At 38.7% G+C, this 18720-nt stretch overlaps 2 protein-coding genes across 3 annotated transcripts in view; one reads left to right on the forward strand and one right to left on the reverse strand.

Moving 5' to 3' along the window:
* Positions 1-217: 217 nt before the first annotated feature.
* On the reverse strand, positions 218-6665 carry RPS24 (ribosomal protein S24). Its single transcript, XM_080621934.1, has 6 exons — positions 6582-6665; positions 5744-5809; positions 4971-5180; positions 4380-4490; positions 1293-1328; positions 218-399 (listed from the first exon to the last, which is right to left on the reverse strand). The coding sequence occupies exons 1-5, from the start codon at positions 6582-6584 to the stop codon at positions 1326-1328; spliced, it is 393 nt and encodes a 130-aa protein (XP_080478060.1). The 5' UTR covers positions 6585-6665; the 3' UTR covers positions 218-399; positions 1293-1325.
* A 112-nt stretch (positions 6666-6777) lies between these two features.
* Positions 6778-18720, forward strand: part of POLR3A (RNA polymerase III subunit A) — a 39649-nt gene continuing 27706 nt past the window's right edge. For both annotated transcript variants that reach the window (XM_080621932.1, XM_080621933.1), the window contains exons 1-13: positions 6778-7349; positions 7881-8016; positions 8791-8928; positions 9426-9597; positions 10912-11066; positions 11979-12218; positions 13234-13396; positions 13576-13712; positions 14258-14361; positions 15013-15154; positions 15665-15805; positions 17547-17616; positions 18180-18307. In XM_080621932.1, coding sequence (XP_080478058.1) covers positions 7306-7349; positions 7881-8016; positions 8791-8928; positions 9426-9597; positions 10912-11066; positions 11979-12218; positions 13234-13396; positions 13576-13712; positions 14258-14361; positions 15013-15154; positions 15665-15805; positions 17547-17616; positions 18180-18307 — 1770 coding nt within the window. In that variant the 5' untranslated portion in view covers positions 6778-7305. The remainder of the gene's footprint in view (positions 7350-7880; positions 8017-8790; positions 8929-9425; positions 9598-10911; positions 11067-11978; positions 12219-13233; positions 13397-13575; positions 13713-14257; positions 14362-15012; positions 15155-15664; positions 15806-17546; positions 17617-18179; positions 18308-18720) is intronic.

The raw sequence follows: 18720 nt of genomic DNA on the forward strand, positions 1-18720 counted from the left end.
ATGTTTTGCCCTCCCTTCAGCTACCTTCTACAGGTCTATATAATAATAGGTAGTGAAACAAGCACAACTTAAAGGACCTTCCAAACCACAGTTTGAACACCAGGTGACAAAAGTATACCTGTCTCCATGAACTTACACTGCTTGCTTAGAATTAGGTTGTACTACTACCTGCAGAAAGCTCTGATTCACTTAAAATTGATACTCAAAACAGAAGACATTTAATTACGAGAAGATTTTAATATAGTGTCAGCAGTGCACCAATCTTGAATTTCTCAACCTTTACAGAACAGTAGCTTCCAAATCAAAAAGGGCAAACCAGCATTATATTGACAGTTTATTTGATGTTAAAGCCAGATGAACATATTCTTTCCAGAGTAGTTCTTCATAGAACAATGTAGTCTGTAAAGAAAAAGATATATCAGAGCCACATAATTAAAACAATTGTTACAGTCATACCTTTACAAAACCTAGCTCCCAAACAAGTCAAGTGAACCACACTGCCTTTCTTAAAAGAACACAGGGTTCAAAATTTCACAGTACTGTTGTGAAAATAAATGAGTGCCTGTATTACAGCATTTCTACAGAAAAGCTCAACAAGCTGCAATTGCTTTGACAATTTTATGTTTGAAACATTATACTCACTATATCAGCTCCCAGTTTGATTTGAACTGAGTCATTCAGACCATTTGTAGTAAACCCAGAGTTTTGTCTGTAACAGTTACTGCCCTCAACATGTCCAGTTCACATATGCTTCCGCAGAAAAGACTTAAAAAAATAGTCTAAGCCTTGTCTACCATTATGATTTTTTAAATAGGGAATTTACTTGAAGTATCTATAAGAAATTTGTGCTCAAAATAGGAATCATACTACTTCAATCTATTTGAGATAATAAAAACCAAGGTGTACTATCCTTTCCTTAGCACACCTACATCAATGTAAGAAAAAATGTAAGCCTTGCTTACAATAAAACTAAATAATCAACAGTTTTAGCAACAGTATATCTAAACTGCCCAATTTATTATTTCAGTCTTTATACTAATCAGTTACTGCATGTAGGTGGAAGCCACAAAAAGTATCAACTCTGTAGTAAGCACAGTATTTACTGTGCTTACTGTACTTGCTGTAGTAAGTGATTTGTAAATACTTAAGTCTTTCTTAGTCTTACACTCTTATGCTGGTCTCCGTATCAGCACAAGTACCAATGATCTTTTCAGAAATCAATTAGACTTACGTCATTGTAATGACTACAGACTACTCAATGTCTACCCTTACAAAGCATTCTAAAGTCATACCTGTTATCCATTTTCCATCTGCAGAATGTTCATTTACTGAAAAAGAAATGACATTAATTAGAGAATAGTTTAATCTAAATCCTACTACTGCAGAAGACGGAGATTTGAGGCTTTTTATGGACACTAACAATATGATTTTTTCAATTATTACAGTGAAATGTGATAGAAAAACCTCAAAGTTTTGATACTGTAGAGAGGCTGAAGATTTAGATTTCACACACTCCCTCAAACTCAATATAGGACCTAACAATAGTGTTTAGAGCTTAAATAATGCTCAGAATGCAACTGCATGTTCAATTATACCTACAGGCTGTAATGGCTTAAAATGCCTATCTATCCACACTTCTGTTTGATCAAGCCGGGTTTTTTAAAAAAACATTTCTGATTGGGAGGCTCTCATGTCAAAGGCAGTCATGACTACAGTAGTGACATTAAAAGGTAGGGAAAGGTTTGGATTTTTTTGCATTTTAATATTGCAGAGTATATGGGTCATTGCTCTGAATACAAATGCTACATCAGGAACATTCACATCTACTTGCTGCAAACTTTTATGCGAGTTCCGCAAACCCTAGAGTTACGTAACATTTTAAGTAACATGAACTACTTCAAAATACTTCTCTTGAAACTACAGGGGAATGGGAATTCTGAAGTAGTAAGTGGAAGGAGACACCAAAGGAAAACTTTAACAGTCAGACATCAGCACAGTCGATGTTTGACTTAAAAGTTCAAGAAAAACTATTAAAATACAAATCACCATTTCAATAGTTTTCATGTCTATGTGATACTTAACTCTTACAAGAACAGTCTTACCTGAAGACATCTCATAAACAAGCGCCTACACATTTCCAAGATAAATAGTTTTCAGACTGTAGAGACTCCTATTAAAAACTCCTCCACATGACTGTGATAAAGAAGGTCACACCATTTTGTTTAAGCATGCATTTTTCAAAGACAAAGCTTTAACATGCAAGTGGATTGCACAAGCTTTTTTCTGTGTTACAGCACAAAACCTCTCAATCAAGCTTTCCAGAAAGCACATAAATTAATTTAATGTGAGGACACAAAGACTATCAAAAGTTGTAAACAAGATCTAAGCCATGCATGCTTATCAACTAAAAGATCATTTTCAAAGACATTAAAAAAGCCTCTAATCAAAACCACAACTCGCTACTGAGATTCAATGCTAGTTTCAGAAGCACTTGATACAGAAGCCGCATCTGCTCTATTGCAATCCTGACCTTAAATTTCTTAAGTGTTTATATGGTTTAAGAGAATTTCGATGAACTGGATTGGCTTCAGTAATTCAAGGCCAATCATTTAACCATTTTGCATTAACATTCAAGAACAGCTACCTTCAAATGCAAAAGTTTCAAAGTGTGGAAGTTCCTCCATACTACCAGTATCAGTGCAAGATTAAATTACTCCCTTGACATTGACAAGACAGTGTGTATTAGTTACTACTATACAAAGTGCTAATTTCTGCTGTTATACTGTAAAGACTTGTATAACTTTAAAACAGTATTAAAGTAAAAAGGAAAAAGTCTCCAAATCTTATCTAGCATAGAAGTTCTCTCATCTAGTAGTTTGCACTGGTTTATTTCCATCCAGTGATGGCAAGAATTTAACATAGACCTTAAGAATGCAATTTCAGAGACTTCCGATTTTCTCTGTAATTTGTCTTAACGTGGAATACTGCACGGCAATAGTTAAATAAATTTAATGCTGAGAATTGTCTTGTTTCCAATCATCACCTCAAATGCACTAAACTGTGATGTGAATTAGTTCTCATAACGATGCACATCTACTTTCACACAAAGATCAAGTTACACATGCAACTGCACTGTACTACTTTGAATCAGAACCTGAGGCATTCTAAACCAATTGCCTCAAATCAGTAGCTTTGAGTTTCCTGGATTTCTTCTCACTGAGAATTCCTTATTTTAATGTTGTTTCACGAGTTTCAGGAAGTCTTGCTCACCACAAGCCAAATCTTATTTCTAGGTCACACAGAGTAAAGCTCATATGTGGTTATCTGAACCCTTACAGGACAGAAGCAAGTTTAAAGCAAACATGCATGTATGCAAGGCAGTACAGTGCTTTGATCAAAAGGATGGACACACATTTCACTGATGTACAATTCAGTCACCACATCCATGCTCTTTTTCAGTACCTGCTAGATACTTCATTTCTGATGGAGAATTCCAAGAAAGTAGAGAAAAAGCAAAGGTGAGCATTATGAAAATTCAAGATGTCAAGGCACTTAAGCAGCTATAGAACTAAGGATCAAAACACATCACTCTCTCTCCTCATTAAAACTTTTAAAAACCCACTTAGCTGCCCAGCTTACTCAGAATTTTTCAGGTAACGAAAGGTACTAAGGAAAATTACTGTCTTTACATCCAGGCTACTTTGGGTGGGCTTTTTGTTTAATGATAGAGGAACTCTGCTTCCCTCCAAGCCACTTGTATCAATTTTCAGCCACAGCACAGGAAGCTCCCACCAGAGGGTAACTCCACTATCCCAGGAATCGGTCACTTAAACCCAGAATGAAGGTGGCATTCTACCTCTTTTTTGTCTATATACAGTCCTCACTGCCTACATCACCACATATTCATACCAAAATCTTCTCTATAAGTAACACCAGAAATAGCAATGGTGGAATAAGTATTAGAGTAATTTGCATTCGAGTAACTTGCAGTGCAGTAACTTGGTGGAATAAGCATTAGATATCTAGGTAGTCTGAGTAACTAGTGTTAAGATTATCTAACTTGTACATTGCAAAACTAAGTTATGTGATTAGAGCAATACTGTTAGATTTATGAAAGTTTAACTTTAGCTCAAGTGACACATAAGAAAAATCACTTAAGAAGCACTGGTTTGTGTTATATCAACTAAGCTTGCAGCAGTGAGGAGCAAAACTAAGCTACTGAGCTGATTAACTATACAATACCACACAGATTACCTTCTGTTATCCAGTAGAACAGGTAAAAGAAATGGAAGAAAAATAATGTTAATGCGTTGAAGAATTTCTGATCAATATTTCACAGGCAACACACCCACTCTAGCTTAAAGATATTCTCATCCTACCTTCTTGCCAGCACCAACATTTGCCTTGGCTGTGCCCCTCACTTTCTTCATTCTGTTCTTACGCTCCTTTCGCTGCTTCCTAGAAGTCTTCTTCTTTTCATACAAGCCATGCTATTAAAAAACAGTTAAAAGTTGCATTTAACATTGCTTCACTGATACTAACTGAATTTAAGTTCCACTTCTGCACTCTTCAAATACTTTTCAAATTTAAAATTTCAATTAAATAGTGAGACAAATTCACTAACTTAATGAGCTACTTGACACAGAATAGAAGCACTGAAGTAGCACATGGATCAGCCCCATCTCTCATCCTTCTTTAAGACTCGTTAACAGTGGTCAGTTATTTATTACTACTAAACATCACTGGTAACATCAGGTTTGCCTTCCAAGTTCCCCTATGGTATACAATAAAGAAAACTCAGCCTTTTTCGCGAGCAGAAACTAATCTATGCTACTTTAAGAACTCCTATATAACCCCAAATGCATGAACAGTACTTTCAGAAAGCTTCAGCTTTTACATCTGTACACCATGAACAACTAAAAACTTCAAATCCATCATGACTGTTTTCAAGTTACTGGAAAAGAACCTACCCTGGCAAGCCTGTGCTTTGGTTCATTTTTCTTTGCATAGTCCAGGGAATCATAGATCATGCCAAAGCCAGTTGTCTTGCCACCACCAAAGTGAGTTCTGAAGCCAAAGACGAAAATTACATCAGGGGTTGTCTTGTACATCTTTGCCAGCTTTTCCCTGATTTCTGTTTTGGGGACTGTGGCCTTCCCAGGATGAAGAACATCAATCACCTAAGAAAAAAGTTTTACAAATTGCATAAAAGGTCACTATCCAGTATAACAGCCACATACTACAGCCCCACCGCAAGCTTAACACTTGAACTACTCTACCTTAGAAGTAGAAAATATTATTAGTTTGATACAAAAGCGTTCTTAATATTCCTGCTTCATAGGATAATTTAAACTGGAAAAGGTCTTTAAGAACATCCAACCACTGCCAAGTCCACCACTAAACCATGTCCTTAAGTGCCATCTCTACATGTATTTTAAATACCTCCACAGATGGTGACTCCACCACTTCCCTGGGTAGCCAGTTCCAATTCTTGACAACCCTTTCAGTCAAGAAATTTTTCCTAATATCCAGTTTACACCTTCCTTAGCACAACTTCAAATGACAATACAGCTCTTTAGATCATCAAGACTTACCCTCAGTATATATCAACATATTTAAACCTATAAGCTCTAACAAGAATTCTTGAGGTTTTAAGGGCCCCTTATTTAGAATGGCTAAAACCCACCTGCAGCCCAAAATCAACACACATATAATAAAAGACAAATTTTCTGTATTATTTTACCATCTGCTTGCGCTGAAGAAGCCTGTTTGTCATGAACTTCCTGGTTCTGATGGTCACCGTGTCATTCTGCAAAAGAGGACAAAGTAAAACAAAGCAATAGTTACACATGCAATTCAAACTTAGTAAAGAGGTACAGCAACAGCCAGTAGTCTCTCAGAATGGATACTGACAGTAAACTAACAACCAAAGATGGACTGATCCTGGGCTACCAAAAGCACCTATACACTGAAAACCCGACAAACTGACCTCCACTTTCCAGACAACACAGGCAGCAACATACCTCTACCATGCTGAAAATCTGAAGCAGCTTTTAATGAAACATATAGATTACAAGCCCAAGCAACACAACACCATACAGAAGTTTCCTTAAAAAACCTATCTGCTACTATTTCCTTAATGCAGGAATTTCCGTAAAAAACCCTTGTAAATTACTGTTTCCTTAATGCTTTCAGACAATAGGAATAAAATTAAGTCGAGTATGACAGGTACATAAAAATACACGAGTGCTTTTAACACTGAAAGAGAAACACAGTGTTACGCTTCTACGAAAGCCTAGGACTGCTTTTACCAGTCAGCAGCATGAACACGCAGCAGACCAATCATATGTCCCGGCCCACACCCCGCAGCTCGCCACTGCAGACCGGCCCCAGTGCGCCTCAGCCAGGCCGTGGGAGTCCTGGTTCAAAGGGGGGATTAAGCCTCCACTGAGTTTTAACCATAGCCCTACAACCCGCTACGGGGAGACCGGCGTGACAGTGCCGAGCAGCTGGGGAGCCCCTTGGGGACAGGATGGCAGGAATACAGGACGGATTACCCCACATCCCTATCACACACTCACCATCTTGACAGCGGCTTCCCTGCCAGCGAGCGAGAAAAGGAAGGCAGATTTTGCCACGGCCAATCATAAGGCAGTGAGGGGTCCTTCGACTTGGGGCGGGGTTTTGTATGGGGTGTTTGTTTCAAAGCCAGACCCGGAAGGAAGTGGTGGGGGGTTGTGGTTGTGTTTCTGAGGGGCACTGAGGCGGTAGGGAGCTGTCTCTGAGCTGGTTCTACCCTGTGTAGCGAGGCGACCTTCCCCGCTGCGTACTGGTGCTGCTGAGGGCTCGGTTTTGCTGTCCTGTCCCGCTTATCTCTGCTTTGCTCTGCTGCTGTTGGCTGAGGCCAGGGACAGGACTGCGGTAGAGGAAACCCAGTGTAGAGCCCTGAAGTGAACTGGGCGGCAGCAGCGCTGGGGGGAGTGGTGGTGGCCGGACTGTATCAGTACCATGGTGCGCAGCAAAATGCCCGCGGGCTCTGCTGCAGGTCAGTGTGTGAGCCGGCCGTGAGAGGCGGCCCTGTGCAGGCGGTGTTGCTGGCAGCGGCGAAGCTCAGACGGCCTTCCTCAGGGAAGGAACCGGGCGGACCCTAGTCGTGCCCCAGCAGGTGGCGCTGCAGGTAGAGGCTGCTCTGCCCTCCTGACGCTCTGCGCTGCCGGGCGGGCTGCCTTTGCGCCGCCGCGTGTCGCCCGGCCGGAGGGTGGGAGCCTGTGTCCGCGGCCGCGCGGTGTCCTGTCCGTCGCCACCATGGTGAAGGAACAGTTCCGGGAGACGGATGTGGCCAAGAAGATGTGAGTGGGGCTGCTCGTAGGGCATTCTGCGCGGTGGGAGGTTTATGGGCGGCCGCTCCGCTGCCGGCTGGCAACACAGGGGGCTGTACAGCTGTGGGGGAGAGGATGGTGTCGCGGGTTGGGCCGGGCGGCTGTGGTGGTGAACCCCAGCCGCTGCGGACGGTCCTGGGAAGAAGTTTAGTGTGCAGGGAGTGGAGCGTGGCTGGCGTTACGGCTTGTGGTGTTACAAGCACTGCTTGTTTGGCTTGCTTCGGGCTGCTGGCCAGGGTCGGAGGGGAGGAGTGAAGTGGGCAACGGATGCACGGACACCACCGTAGGGCTGCCCAAAATATCCCAGATAAGAGCCACGAACTCGCTGCAAGCAGTACCATTTTTTAAAGTAATTCCGGAAGAACCTGCTTCAGCAATATTGTGAATCAACTTAGCCACCTCTGCATTGCTTTTAAATATATACGTGTGTGTATGTCCGTAGTTATAAGTATTTCTGCATATATATGTGCACATACATACTTGTGAAATTTCCCCTTCTAGAAGCCACATCTGTTTTGGCATGAAATCTCCAGAAGAGATGCGTCAGCAAGCTCACATACAAGTGGTTAGCAAAAACTTGTATAGTCAGGACAACCACCACTCTCCACTGCAGTATGGAGTACTTGACCATCGCATGGTGAGAAATGTTTTGGGTTTTTTTCATACCCTCTTTGTGGAATTACTTTAAATTATTATAAATAAATCGGAATGGCTGAAATTTACTGCTAATCCAACATAGGTGCAAATGTGTCTTTGTTTGATTTGCGCAGAGCGTTAGTTGCAGTGGCAGCTACTTTCTTCATGCTTTTGCAGAGTTCAGGAAAGCATCCTTTTGAGGCAGGTGATATGTTCTTCCTGCCAGGTTATTGGGAGACTAAGAGACATCCATCTACAAAATGCTATATTATAGACTAGTGGGCTGTAGATCAGTTGCAAGAGCTGTGTAACTTCTCTGATATCAGTAGGGGCTGTGTGTGGAAGACGTTCTTGCATTGGAATGAGTGTAATGCTACTGTAATGGGTTATGGGTTCAAACTTAAACAGGGGAAGTTTAGGAAGAAGTTATTTACTGTGAGGGTGGTGAGGCACTGAAATGCATTGCCCAAGAAAGCTGTGAATGCTTCATCCCTGGCAACGTTCAAGACCAGGTTGAATGGAGCCTTGGATGACATGGTTTAGTGTGAGGTGTCCCTGTCCACGGCAAGGGGGTTGGAACTAGATGATCGGAAGGTCCTTTCCAGCCCTAACTATTCTATGAATCTATGATTCTAATGCTAGGGAAAAAGGAGTAGGTCTGTTGTGAGGACACTTGACTAGCTTAAAAACTCTTATATTTTTTATGTATTCAGTTGATTATCGCTGATGTGTTTTCTTTTTGTTTTTCTGTGTGCACATTCCTTTTCTCACAAAGGGAACCAGTGAAAAAGATCGTCCCTGTGAAACCTGTGGAAAAAATCTAGCTGATTGTTTAGGTCATTATGGGTACATTGACTTGGAACTGCCATGTTTTCATGTTGGATACTTCAAAGCTGTGATAGGCATCTTACAGGTAAGCGTGAATTATGATTTGTTGTCAGTATCTAAAAAGATCTGAAAGAGTAATTGAGGAGACCAAATTAAGGTTGTATTATAAACTTTTTATATATCTTGTATTTTATGAAATAAATGTTTTTAAATACCAGAGTTAGTGAGATAAATACATCCATTTTTTAAATGTAATCTCAGACTGATTATTCTTTTTAATTAGTACTTTGAATTCAATGTATGCAGTGTAACTTGCCTTTTAGGACATTCCAGTGAATCAAAGCTGTTTTCTTTATATGTTTTTTTAAGATCCTGCAGAAGTTAAATAAGGATTTGTCTCATAGACTGTTTTTTTTCTTTTTCCCATGTACTTTTCTGTGTGTTAAAGTATATGAATTGGTCTTTCAACCATACAATAGTATTTCATTTTAAAAAGCTGCACTCCGCTAAAGAACTTAAGTTACAGTAGAAGAGGTGAATGTATCTGTTAAACAACTGTGTTTATGTGTGTTTACATTTAAGATGATTTGCAAAACCTGTTGCCGTATCATGCTGTCAGTGGAAGAAAAGAAACAGTTTTTGGATTACCTCAAGCGACCTGGCCTTACATATCTTCAGAAGAGAGGACTAAAAAAGAAAGTGTCTGAAAAGTGCCGGAAGAAGAACACTTGTCCTTACTGTGGTGCCTTTAATGGTGAGTGCTGACATTAGCGGTTAGTGAAGTTGTCTACTGTGACGGTCTTTACCTTGGCAGCATCAAAATGATGTGCTTATTAAATGTGCTTGAATGTGCTTATTCATTCCACAGCTAGTGGATATTTTCTCTGGCCTTCATTAAGAAACAGATAATGGCATTCTTAATGTCTGGTTATGTTTGTTTGCGTCTCATTTAGACATTGTCCTAGTTGCTTGTTTTGTGTCATGGTGGTAGCCAATAGTTGAAACTTGAATAATGGCAAAAATACCCATTTTACATGTTTTTAAGCATCTTGGGAGCTATTGTCAGTGATCAATGCCTTAACATAGAAGCATTCATAGACTCTCTAATTTTGAGTGAACTTACTTTTTCATCATTATATAAAGTTACCTTTCATAACATTAGCTGTGCTTGTCATCCTCTAGGAAGGCATGTTCTGCAGTTTGGCAGTGTTTGATCTGTGATGATCTTGGAATATGCTGGAATTTGTTATTCAGGGCAGAGTAACTTAAAAAAATCACCTTTGTTTTCCCAAATATTTTAATTTTGTTCACTCATGTACACTGATCAAGTTATTCTGCTGTTAAAGGACTTACAGTGTTGCAGTTTCATAGTAGATAGTTAATTCATAATTTAAAACTTTGGGTTTAACTCATGAAAATTTGGTGGTGTTTGTGCTGATCAACAGCCTGAATAGAGAATGAGCTGCTTCATTCTAAGTGCCACTGCTGCGTGTAGGAGGCACAAACAATAGGCATTTACGCAATTATGTGGTAGGTCAACATACTTCAGTAAAAATAGAGATTGGAAAGCACTTGTTCTAGTCTGTGGAAGTTCTATGAATAAAGTTACCTGCATGATATGAAAATATTTCTCAGATTTTTCTGACAATTCACTTTCAAAATTACTTTAGAAGACAGTAGGATGATGTAAAATGGCACATCTTAGTCTTGGGGTTAGTACGGGAACTTCTGTAACTGAGATAAAGCTGAGTTAGTGTAGGCAAAACTACCTGTGTTCAGCTTCAGAAACCACATTACAATGTAGGCACACCAAGCCAGTTATACAGGGAGGCATGACCTGATTGTCCTCTTCTTTTCTGAATTTAGAAAACTGGTTAATAAAGCTGATGAAGTTTTATTTTATTCTGTTGGTTGAAGGTTTAACTGGTTTTGGAACTGTAGCTTAATTGTTTTAAGTTCCGGGGGTTTCATTTGTTTGGGGGGTTTTTTTTGTTTTTGGTTGTTAAAAAAATCTAAACGAAAAACCAACCAAAAAACAACAAAACAACCCATTTTTATTTGCTTTCAGGAACTGTGAAGAAGTGTGGTTTGTTGAAAATAATACATGAAAAGTACAAGACCAATAAGAAAGTTGTAGATCCAGTCCTGTCTACTTTTCTACAGTCCTTTGAAACTGCCATAGAACATAACAAAGAAGTAGAACCCTTATTGGGAAGAGCTCAGGTGAATTTTCTTATGACTTAATTTGTCTGATGGTTTTTGTGTGTGAAATAAAAGTCCTCAAAGGTTTTCCATGTAGCATCTTAAGCTTGTGGTGGTCCAAGATTTTCGTGTACCGAAAGACACTTGAAGAATGTTTGCGTTTATTGCAGTAATGTTAATCTTGCTAAAATGAAAAATTTAGGTTTAGTATGTAATGATACATATCTTTATGGCATAAAGAAAGGGGTGTTCTTCATGTGTTATGCCTCAAAACTAGGGAAGCACGTACATATAGGTTTACTGTCACTTCAAGATGATTTACGTTTTTTTTTTTTTTTTCCTTCAGAAGTACTTGATGTTGGAAAGGAGAGATTTAATTATCTAACCTTTTTGTCTCATTCAACTTTGCACTGTGCAGTTTATTTCCTTCTGCTCTTTGCAAGCTGGGAAAATCTCAGGATATATATTTAACAGAAAAAGTAGTGAATATCTGCAATTTCTTATATTACAGTAGCAGCTGTATTAAGCGAGAAATTAAGTTTTAAAAATAGTCAGGAAAGGACTGTAGTGAGTGTGAATGTGTACAAATGAAATTATTACAATATATTGTAAGTTTGTTGTAAGAAGTTTTGAGATGCTTTGTCAAATAAGTATGAAATACTCTCTTTAGAGATAGTAATATGATGAGAAGCAAACACTGATGTATAAGCAAAAAAAGGAAGGAAACAGTAAAGCAAGTTATTGTCTGAGACACTAAAAGTACTGATTTGGAATAAATAGATTAAAGCTATGTTTTGTTTGCGTAAATAGTTCTTACCTATTTGTCTTTTTAAGATATTTTATTTCTGGACAAACAGTAAATGAGAGGAGGAGGGAAGCACTGAAACTGTTATGTGATGGCTTGTTCTCCCCTTTCTCCAATTGATTTTATAGGAAAACTTGAATCCTTTAGTAGTGTTGAACCTCTTTAAAAGAATCCCAGCAGAAGACATCCCTCTGCTTCTGATGAACCCAGAAGCTGGTAAACCTTCAGATTTGATCCTCACAAGACTCTTAGTGCCTCCACTGTGTATCAGACCCTCTGTCGTGAGTGACTTGAAGTCTGGCACCAATGAAGATGACTTGACAATGAAACTGACAGAGATAATTTTTCTCAATGATGTAATAAAAAAGGTGAGCCATTCTTCAAGCTCTCAAAGGCTGTTGCCTTAGAATTGAATATAGCAAGTGGTTTTACTTCTCTTACTGCTTACAATCTAGCAAGCGGTCTGTACTCTACTATGTCATTTGGTATTTTGCTGAAAGAAAATTGCTTCAAATGGAGCTGGCTGACTGGCTGCTTGCAGTATAGGACCTGCTAGGGATCTGCTGGTGGATTATGGGAAATGTTTTTTTGTATGAGTTCTGACCTATAAACTTATCTCTTGTTTTGTTTCTTGTTTGGTTGGTTGGCTTGGGGGTAGATGGGGTTGTTTTGGTGGGTTTTGTTTATTTGTTTGTTTGTTTTCTTTTTTCTCTATTCCTATCTCTTTTCTTTTTTTCCTTCCATGACAATGACTCTTTGAGTGGTCACTCTACATGAAGACATTATACCTATTTGCTTTTGTTTGGGTTTTTGTTTGGTTTTCATGTAGACCTGCCTCCTCTTTTACTAATCCGTAAATTCTTTTTCCTTTCTTTATTCCACCATCTGTTCCTAAGGAATCAGGTTTCTGTTAGCATGGTTATCAAATTGAGACTAGAAGTAAATTTGACAAATTATCACTTGTTTAGAAGAATAGTTCTGCCAGATTCTTTTCAGGCTTTTCAAAAACTGGTCTTTTGTTAGGCAAACAAAATCAAGACAGTATTAACTCTTCCATGACTGAAAAATTATCTGCTAGTGATTTTCCTGGCTGTGAAGTTGTATTAGCTTAACTTCAGTGATTTGGGAAAAATACAGTTTAAACAAACATGTAGTTTTGTGAACATTTGTCTCAAGCCAGTGCTAGTCAAAAGAAATTTTTTCTTGTGAATGGCCTTATGCTGTAGCATATGCATTGTGTTACCAAGTTCTTGCCTTGTTCATTCCAATGTATGAAGGTTTCTTTAATGTTATTTTCAAAAGAAGAGTTGTATCAGAAAATTTTTTGCTAGTTTAATATGTGTTGTAATGTTTGTTTTCTAACTGGATGACTATTTTGTTTAGCATAGGATATCAGGAGCCAAAACACAGATGATTATGGAAGACTGGGATTTTCTTCAACTACAGTGTGCCCTGTACATTAATAGTGAGCTCTCAGGAATTCCTCTTAACATGGCACCTAAAAAATGGACCAGAGGTTTTGTTCAGAGACTTAAGGGAAAGCAAGGTGTGTCCAGAAAGTTGTTTTAAATTTGATAAAGCCACATATATGCAAAACATCTCTCCACTACTAGTGTATTGCGCTTCACTGATGTACCTTGAAAGGTATTTTAATGTGTTGTCTTAACAGATAACATTTTGAAACCAATTTTTTAACCAAGATTTTTCACTTGCTTATTTTGTTAGGTCGGTTTAGAGGCAATCTGTCTGGAAAGCGAGTGGATTTCTCTGGCAGAACAGTCATTTCACCTGATCCTAACTTAAGAATAGATGAAGTAGCTGTGCCTATTCATGTTGCTAAAATACTAACCTTTCCTGAAAAGGTAAGTAGTATAGAACCAAAACTTTTTCTATGCCCCCTTTTTTTAATTTTAGCCAGACTTCAGTGTTGTCCTGCTTTATAGCCTTACTATGAAAAGGAATGAATGTAAAGGGCATGAATGTATTGCTTTGTGTTCAAAATGTCACTCAGTGACACTTAGCCAGTTCAGTTGCTGCTGCTAAATGAATATATGCAGGTGCTGTGAAGGCATATGGTGTAATGTAAAGAAAAGAATTTTGCTTGTTGCTTTTTGGACTTACACATAGCTTCACGTGTTTGTTGATTTACCTGTCTGAGGAGTGGTTGGATATATTTATTTCTGCACTTACTTCCAAGATTTTTAATATAATTTCAAGCTAATGTTCAGCTCTAAGATTGGCTTACATTTCTTCCTGTATTTCCTTCTGCCTGTTCCCTTCAGCAGCTGGAGGCTGTGAAGGGAATTGTCAGTTGAGCCTAAAATTTGGAAATGCAAAAGCCACCAGCAAAAACAAGAGGTCCTGAACCATGTTTCATTTGTTTCTGATTAAAATCTTTATGCAACAGGTGAACAAAGCAAATATTAATTTTATGAGGAAACTTGTCTGTAATGGTCCTGATGTTCATCCCGGAGCCAACTTTATACAGCAGAGGCACACACAGATGAAAAGGTATCATGTTTATCTGCAATGATTCGCTTTTTATTTCTCCTCATCAACTTGTTCTTACTGCTGTGTGAAAGTTATGTCTACAAGGATTAAAATTTATATTTAGAATCTTTGATAAAGAGTAGGAACAAAAAAAAGTATTACATCTGGTTTAGTATACTGTTTCTTTTCAGGTAATATTTGGACTTAAGTGTACGTAGTGTTGATAATGAACTGCAATTAGATTCTTTTGTGGGATGTTTTATGACAGAGGGTGTAGTATAGACATAAAAGAAAATGGGTAGTTAGGGGCACATTATACTGTCTGTATTCATAGGGGAGCTAATCTGTAGTCAGTTAGGGTATGATTTAAATTTCCTGTACTCCCTGATACTATTGAAATAAGTTCTTTGGTTGTATAAATAGACTTTTTTCTTACTTGTACTTATAACTGTAGCTTTGTTAACTAATGTCATAAATACATTAATTATTTAAATTAGCAGCAGGGCTGATGCTTAGATGCAATCCACACCAGTTTTGTTTTGTAGTTATTGCAATATAAATACTCCAACATCTAATGGAAGATCTTGCACTGTAAGCATAGAATTTCTTTTCAATTGTCTGTCTTTCTGACATTATTTCTTCCAACTCCATTATTACATGTTACTATATAAGATTTTTGAAATATGGAAACCGAGGAAAGATGGCCCAGGAACTGAAGTTCGGTGACATTGTGGAGCGACACCTTATAGATGGTGACATAGTTCTGTTCAACCGGCAACCCTCTCTTCATAAGCTGAGCATCATGGCTCACATTGTAAGTGCACACACTTACAGGTAGTTCTTCCCTGAATGTGAAGTGGTTTCCATTTGCTGTTGTTTCTCTTAAATGCATGAAAACAAACAGCTTTTTCTGCAACATTTTGTGGCAGTGAGCATGAGTATGGTGCAATTGTGCTTTTGCCTGAGAATTGATGCTTAACTGGGTGGTGTGTCTGGACAATTGTGTTTATAAGCTGTAATTGTGTGTGTTCTTGCGTAAACATTTCATTTTTGTATAGTTGATGTGATGTCCAGAAAGCGTGTTGTGTTCTATGCTTTGTATAAATTCTTCATGTTCGAAGTTATTAGCTAAATTTGTATAAAAGAGTACAATTTCTGTCAGTTCTTGGTTGAGTTAAAATCTATAATAGGAGATTTTGAGTCATGTCTCTAAAAAAAAAAAAGAAAGGATAAAGCCTACAAGGAAGCACTTGGGTATGGCTTTTCATCTTTTAGCACACTTGACTGCTTGTGCATCACAATTGTGTTTTGGTTTTTTTTTCAGGCTAGAGTAAAACCTCATAGGACATTCAGATTTAATGAATGCGTCTGTACACCATATAATGCAGACTTTGATGGAGATGAGATGAACCTTCATCTTCCTCAAACAGAAGAAGCAAAAGCAGAAGCACTTGTTTTAATGGGGGTAAGGTAGATAATGTTGGGGTTGGGATTTTGCTAGTGACAGATGGGCCAAGCCCTGTATTTCTGAACTTGCATGTGAAATATGAAACATTATCAAGATTTCTGGGTATGGCTCGTGTGAATGTGAAGCTGCCTCAAAACTTTGCTAAGGGGAATTTATAATAAATTAGGACTGTAACATAAGATCAGTCTAATAGACTTACATTTAGCATTTGTGGAAAAAACTGTGGGTTTTAAATAAGTAATGTCACTAGTATGTTTCTGCTTGTCTGTCCTTAGTGATTGCTACCACATGATACATACTCTGCTTTCTGGTCTGACAGCCCAGCAATTGCAGGTGGTCAGACCGACTGGAAATGAGGCAGCAATAGCCTGCTTGTACCAGAAAAAAGCAGTTTGCAAGAGAAAGTAGGAGACAGTACATCTTTAGGGCAGGGGAAAATGGGAGAAGGGAGGGTAGATAAAGAGGGATCTGTAGTATGAAAGTAGGGCCATGTCGTGGTTTAAGCCCTGGCTGTAAATTAGAACCACGCAGTCTACTTCCCCCCCCACCCCCCCAGAGGGATGGGGAGGAGAATTGAAAGAATGTAACTCCCACGGGTTGAGATAAAAACAGTCCAGTAACTCAGGTATAACACAAATCACTACTGCTGCCACCAATAATAATAATGATAAGAGAAATAACAAGGGAAGAAAATACGATGCTGCCCTCCGGAAAAGAGCCCGACAGAAAAGAGAACATGCCCTTCCGGGTAGCTCCCAGTTACATCCCCCGGCATGACGCACTGTGGTATGAAATACCTCTTTGGCTAGTTTGGGTCAGGTGTCCTGTCCCTGCTTCCTCCCGGCTTCTCCTCCTCCCTGGCAGAGCATGAGACTCACAAAGTCCTTGGTCAGTCTAAACATCGGTGTTATCAGCTCTGTTCCCAGGCCGAAAGTCAAAAACACAGCGCTGCACCAGCTACTAAGAAGGAGAAAAACTGACTGCTGCTGCTGAACCCAGGACAGGCCAGTAGCATCAATATGAAGATTTTCCAGTGCGTTGTTCCTTTAGGGAGACTGAATGCCACTGCTACTTCATACATACCAACACAGCTATTGGCAGCAGCATGTATTGGCTCGCTGACCTGATTTGCAAGCTTAAAAAGAATCCATCCCCACTCCACCTGCTACCCCCAACTGCGTGATTTGGGTTTGTGCAGGCATGTGAACAGTTCAGGAAATCTGTGGTGCATAGATGAGGTTGATTAATTGGAGCAGTATGAGAAAAATGTAAGAAAATGGGGCTGGTAGAAGAAGCTAGCTTAGTTATTTTGTATCAGTAGGGGACCACACAACCTGCAATATTTCAGTGGCTCCCTTGAGTGAGTGTAACCTCTTTTGTTGCTTCTTGGGTTCTCACAGCTATCTTCTTTTCCTCTCACAGTCACATTTGAACAGTAACCTACCAAACACATGAAGTTGATTGCAACTTCTGCTTTGGAAGTAGAACATGCAATATCCAGTAACTATTCTGAAATTACTCCTTAACTGTCAATTTTACATTTTTACATTTTTATGGACTGTAGTGAACTGAAACTTCTAGTTTACTTTTCCTGTCTTTTTGAAGACAGCTCTACTTTGATTTCGAATAAGCTTGGACCGTTTTTGCTAAAATATCTATCTTAAATGGTAAGCTTCCTTCTGAAATGGAATATCAGTGTCTTCAAATGTGGATTTTGTTTGTTTCTTGTATAACACAGACTAAAGCAAACTTGGTAACACCAAGAAATGGAGAGCCTCTTATTGCTGCTATTCAAGATTTCCTCACAGGTGTGTATGTAAGTTTATTTTAGAACTGTGTGATTTAAAAGTTGTTCCTTCAAAATCGCTTCCCTCTTTTCCAGAATTTTTCTACGTTAATTAAAAAGCTTTAGTCACAAGTCAAAGTGACATTATGAAAGTAAGGCCATTGTTAGTCTAAAATATGTCCTTAGAATCTCTCCTAATACTATTTACCTTGGTAGCTGCAATTATTATTACCTTTGTGTATGTTTTACAATGTTTCTGTGACAAAAAATGGATGTTTGGTAATATAAGAAAGAAAGTGTACAAAAATTAATGCCAAGGCCTTATTTTTACCTATTGGATAGAGTCTGAGAGAGACAATAGGTTGTAGAAATGCACTTGTTCCAGGTTTTAGAAATCTGTGTGGAGCAATAAGAAAAAAAAAAAGCAACTCTGGTAAGGATTTGCAACTGAAGCTGTCTAAACTATTATAATTTTGCATAGTAAGTAGGTAACTAGTGTTAGAATGAAATTGATACTGAATATGCAATAGCTTTTAAATTTAGTCCTATTTTAGTCTGTCACATTAATAATTTTTTATGTTCTAGGTGCCTATCTTCTTACATTAAAAGATACCTTTTTTGATCGAGCCAAAGCCTGCCAAATTATTGCTTCTATTCTGGTTGGCAAGGATGAAAAGATTAAAGTTCGTCTTCCACCTCCAGCAATTCTGAAGGTTTGTCAAACTATACTTTCTTCTGTTACTAAGACCTTATCCCTTGTGTGTTCTTGACCCATGGTGATGTTCTGAGCAGAGACAGTTCTTGTGTTCTCTGACATTAGTTTTGCGTGAGATCTTTGTAAAGTGCAAGGATCAGAATTCAGGGTGAAATCTATGTGGAAAGCTTTTGATGGTTCATGTTGCTGAACAAAGCCGAACTTGCATGGATGCAGTCCAGGTGCACAGCTCCTTCAAGGTTCAAACATATCCTTGCCACTGTCTAGGTGCAGTGACTTAGACCACTTGGCTTTTAGCAGTCAGAAGAAGATACATTGTTCTTAGTAACTTCGCTGTTACTGGCTGCTCAAAGCAGTTTTACTCATTGCTCAAAGCAATGAGGGTTTGTGCAGACTCGTGCTAGAGAAACT

This window comes from Psittacula echo, assembly GCF_963264785.1.
Source record: "Psittacula echo genome assembly, chromosome: 6".
NCBI classification, from domain to species: domain Eukaryota; kingdom Metazoa; phylum Chordata; class Aves; order Psittaciformes; family Psittacidae; genus Psittacula; species Psittacula echo.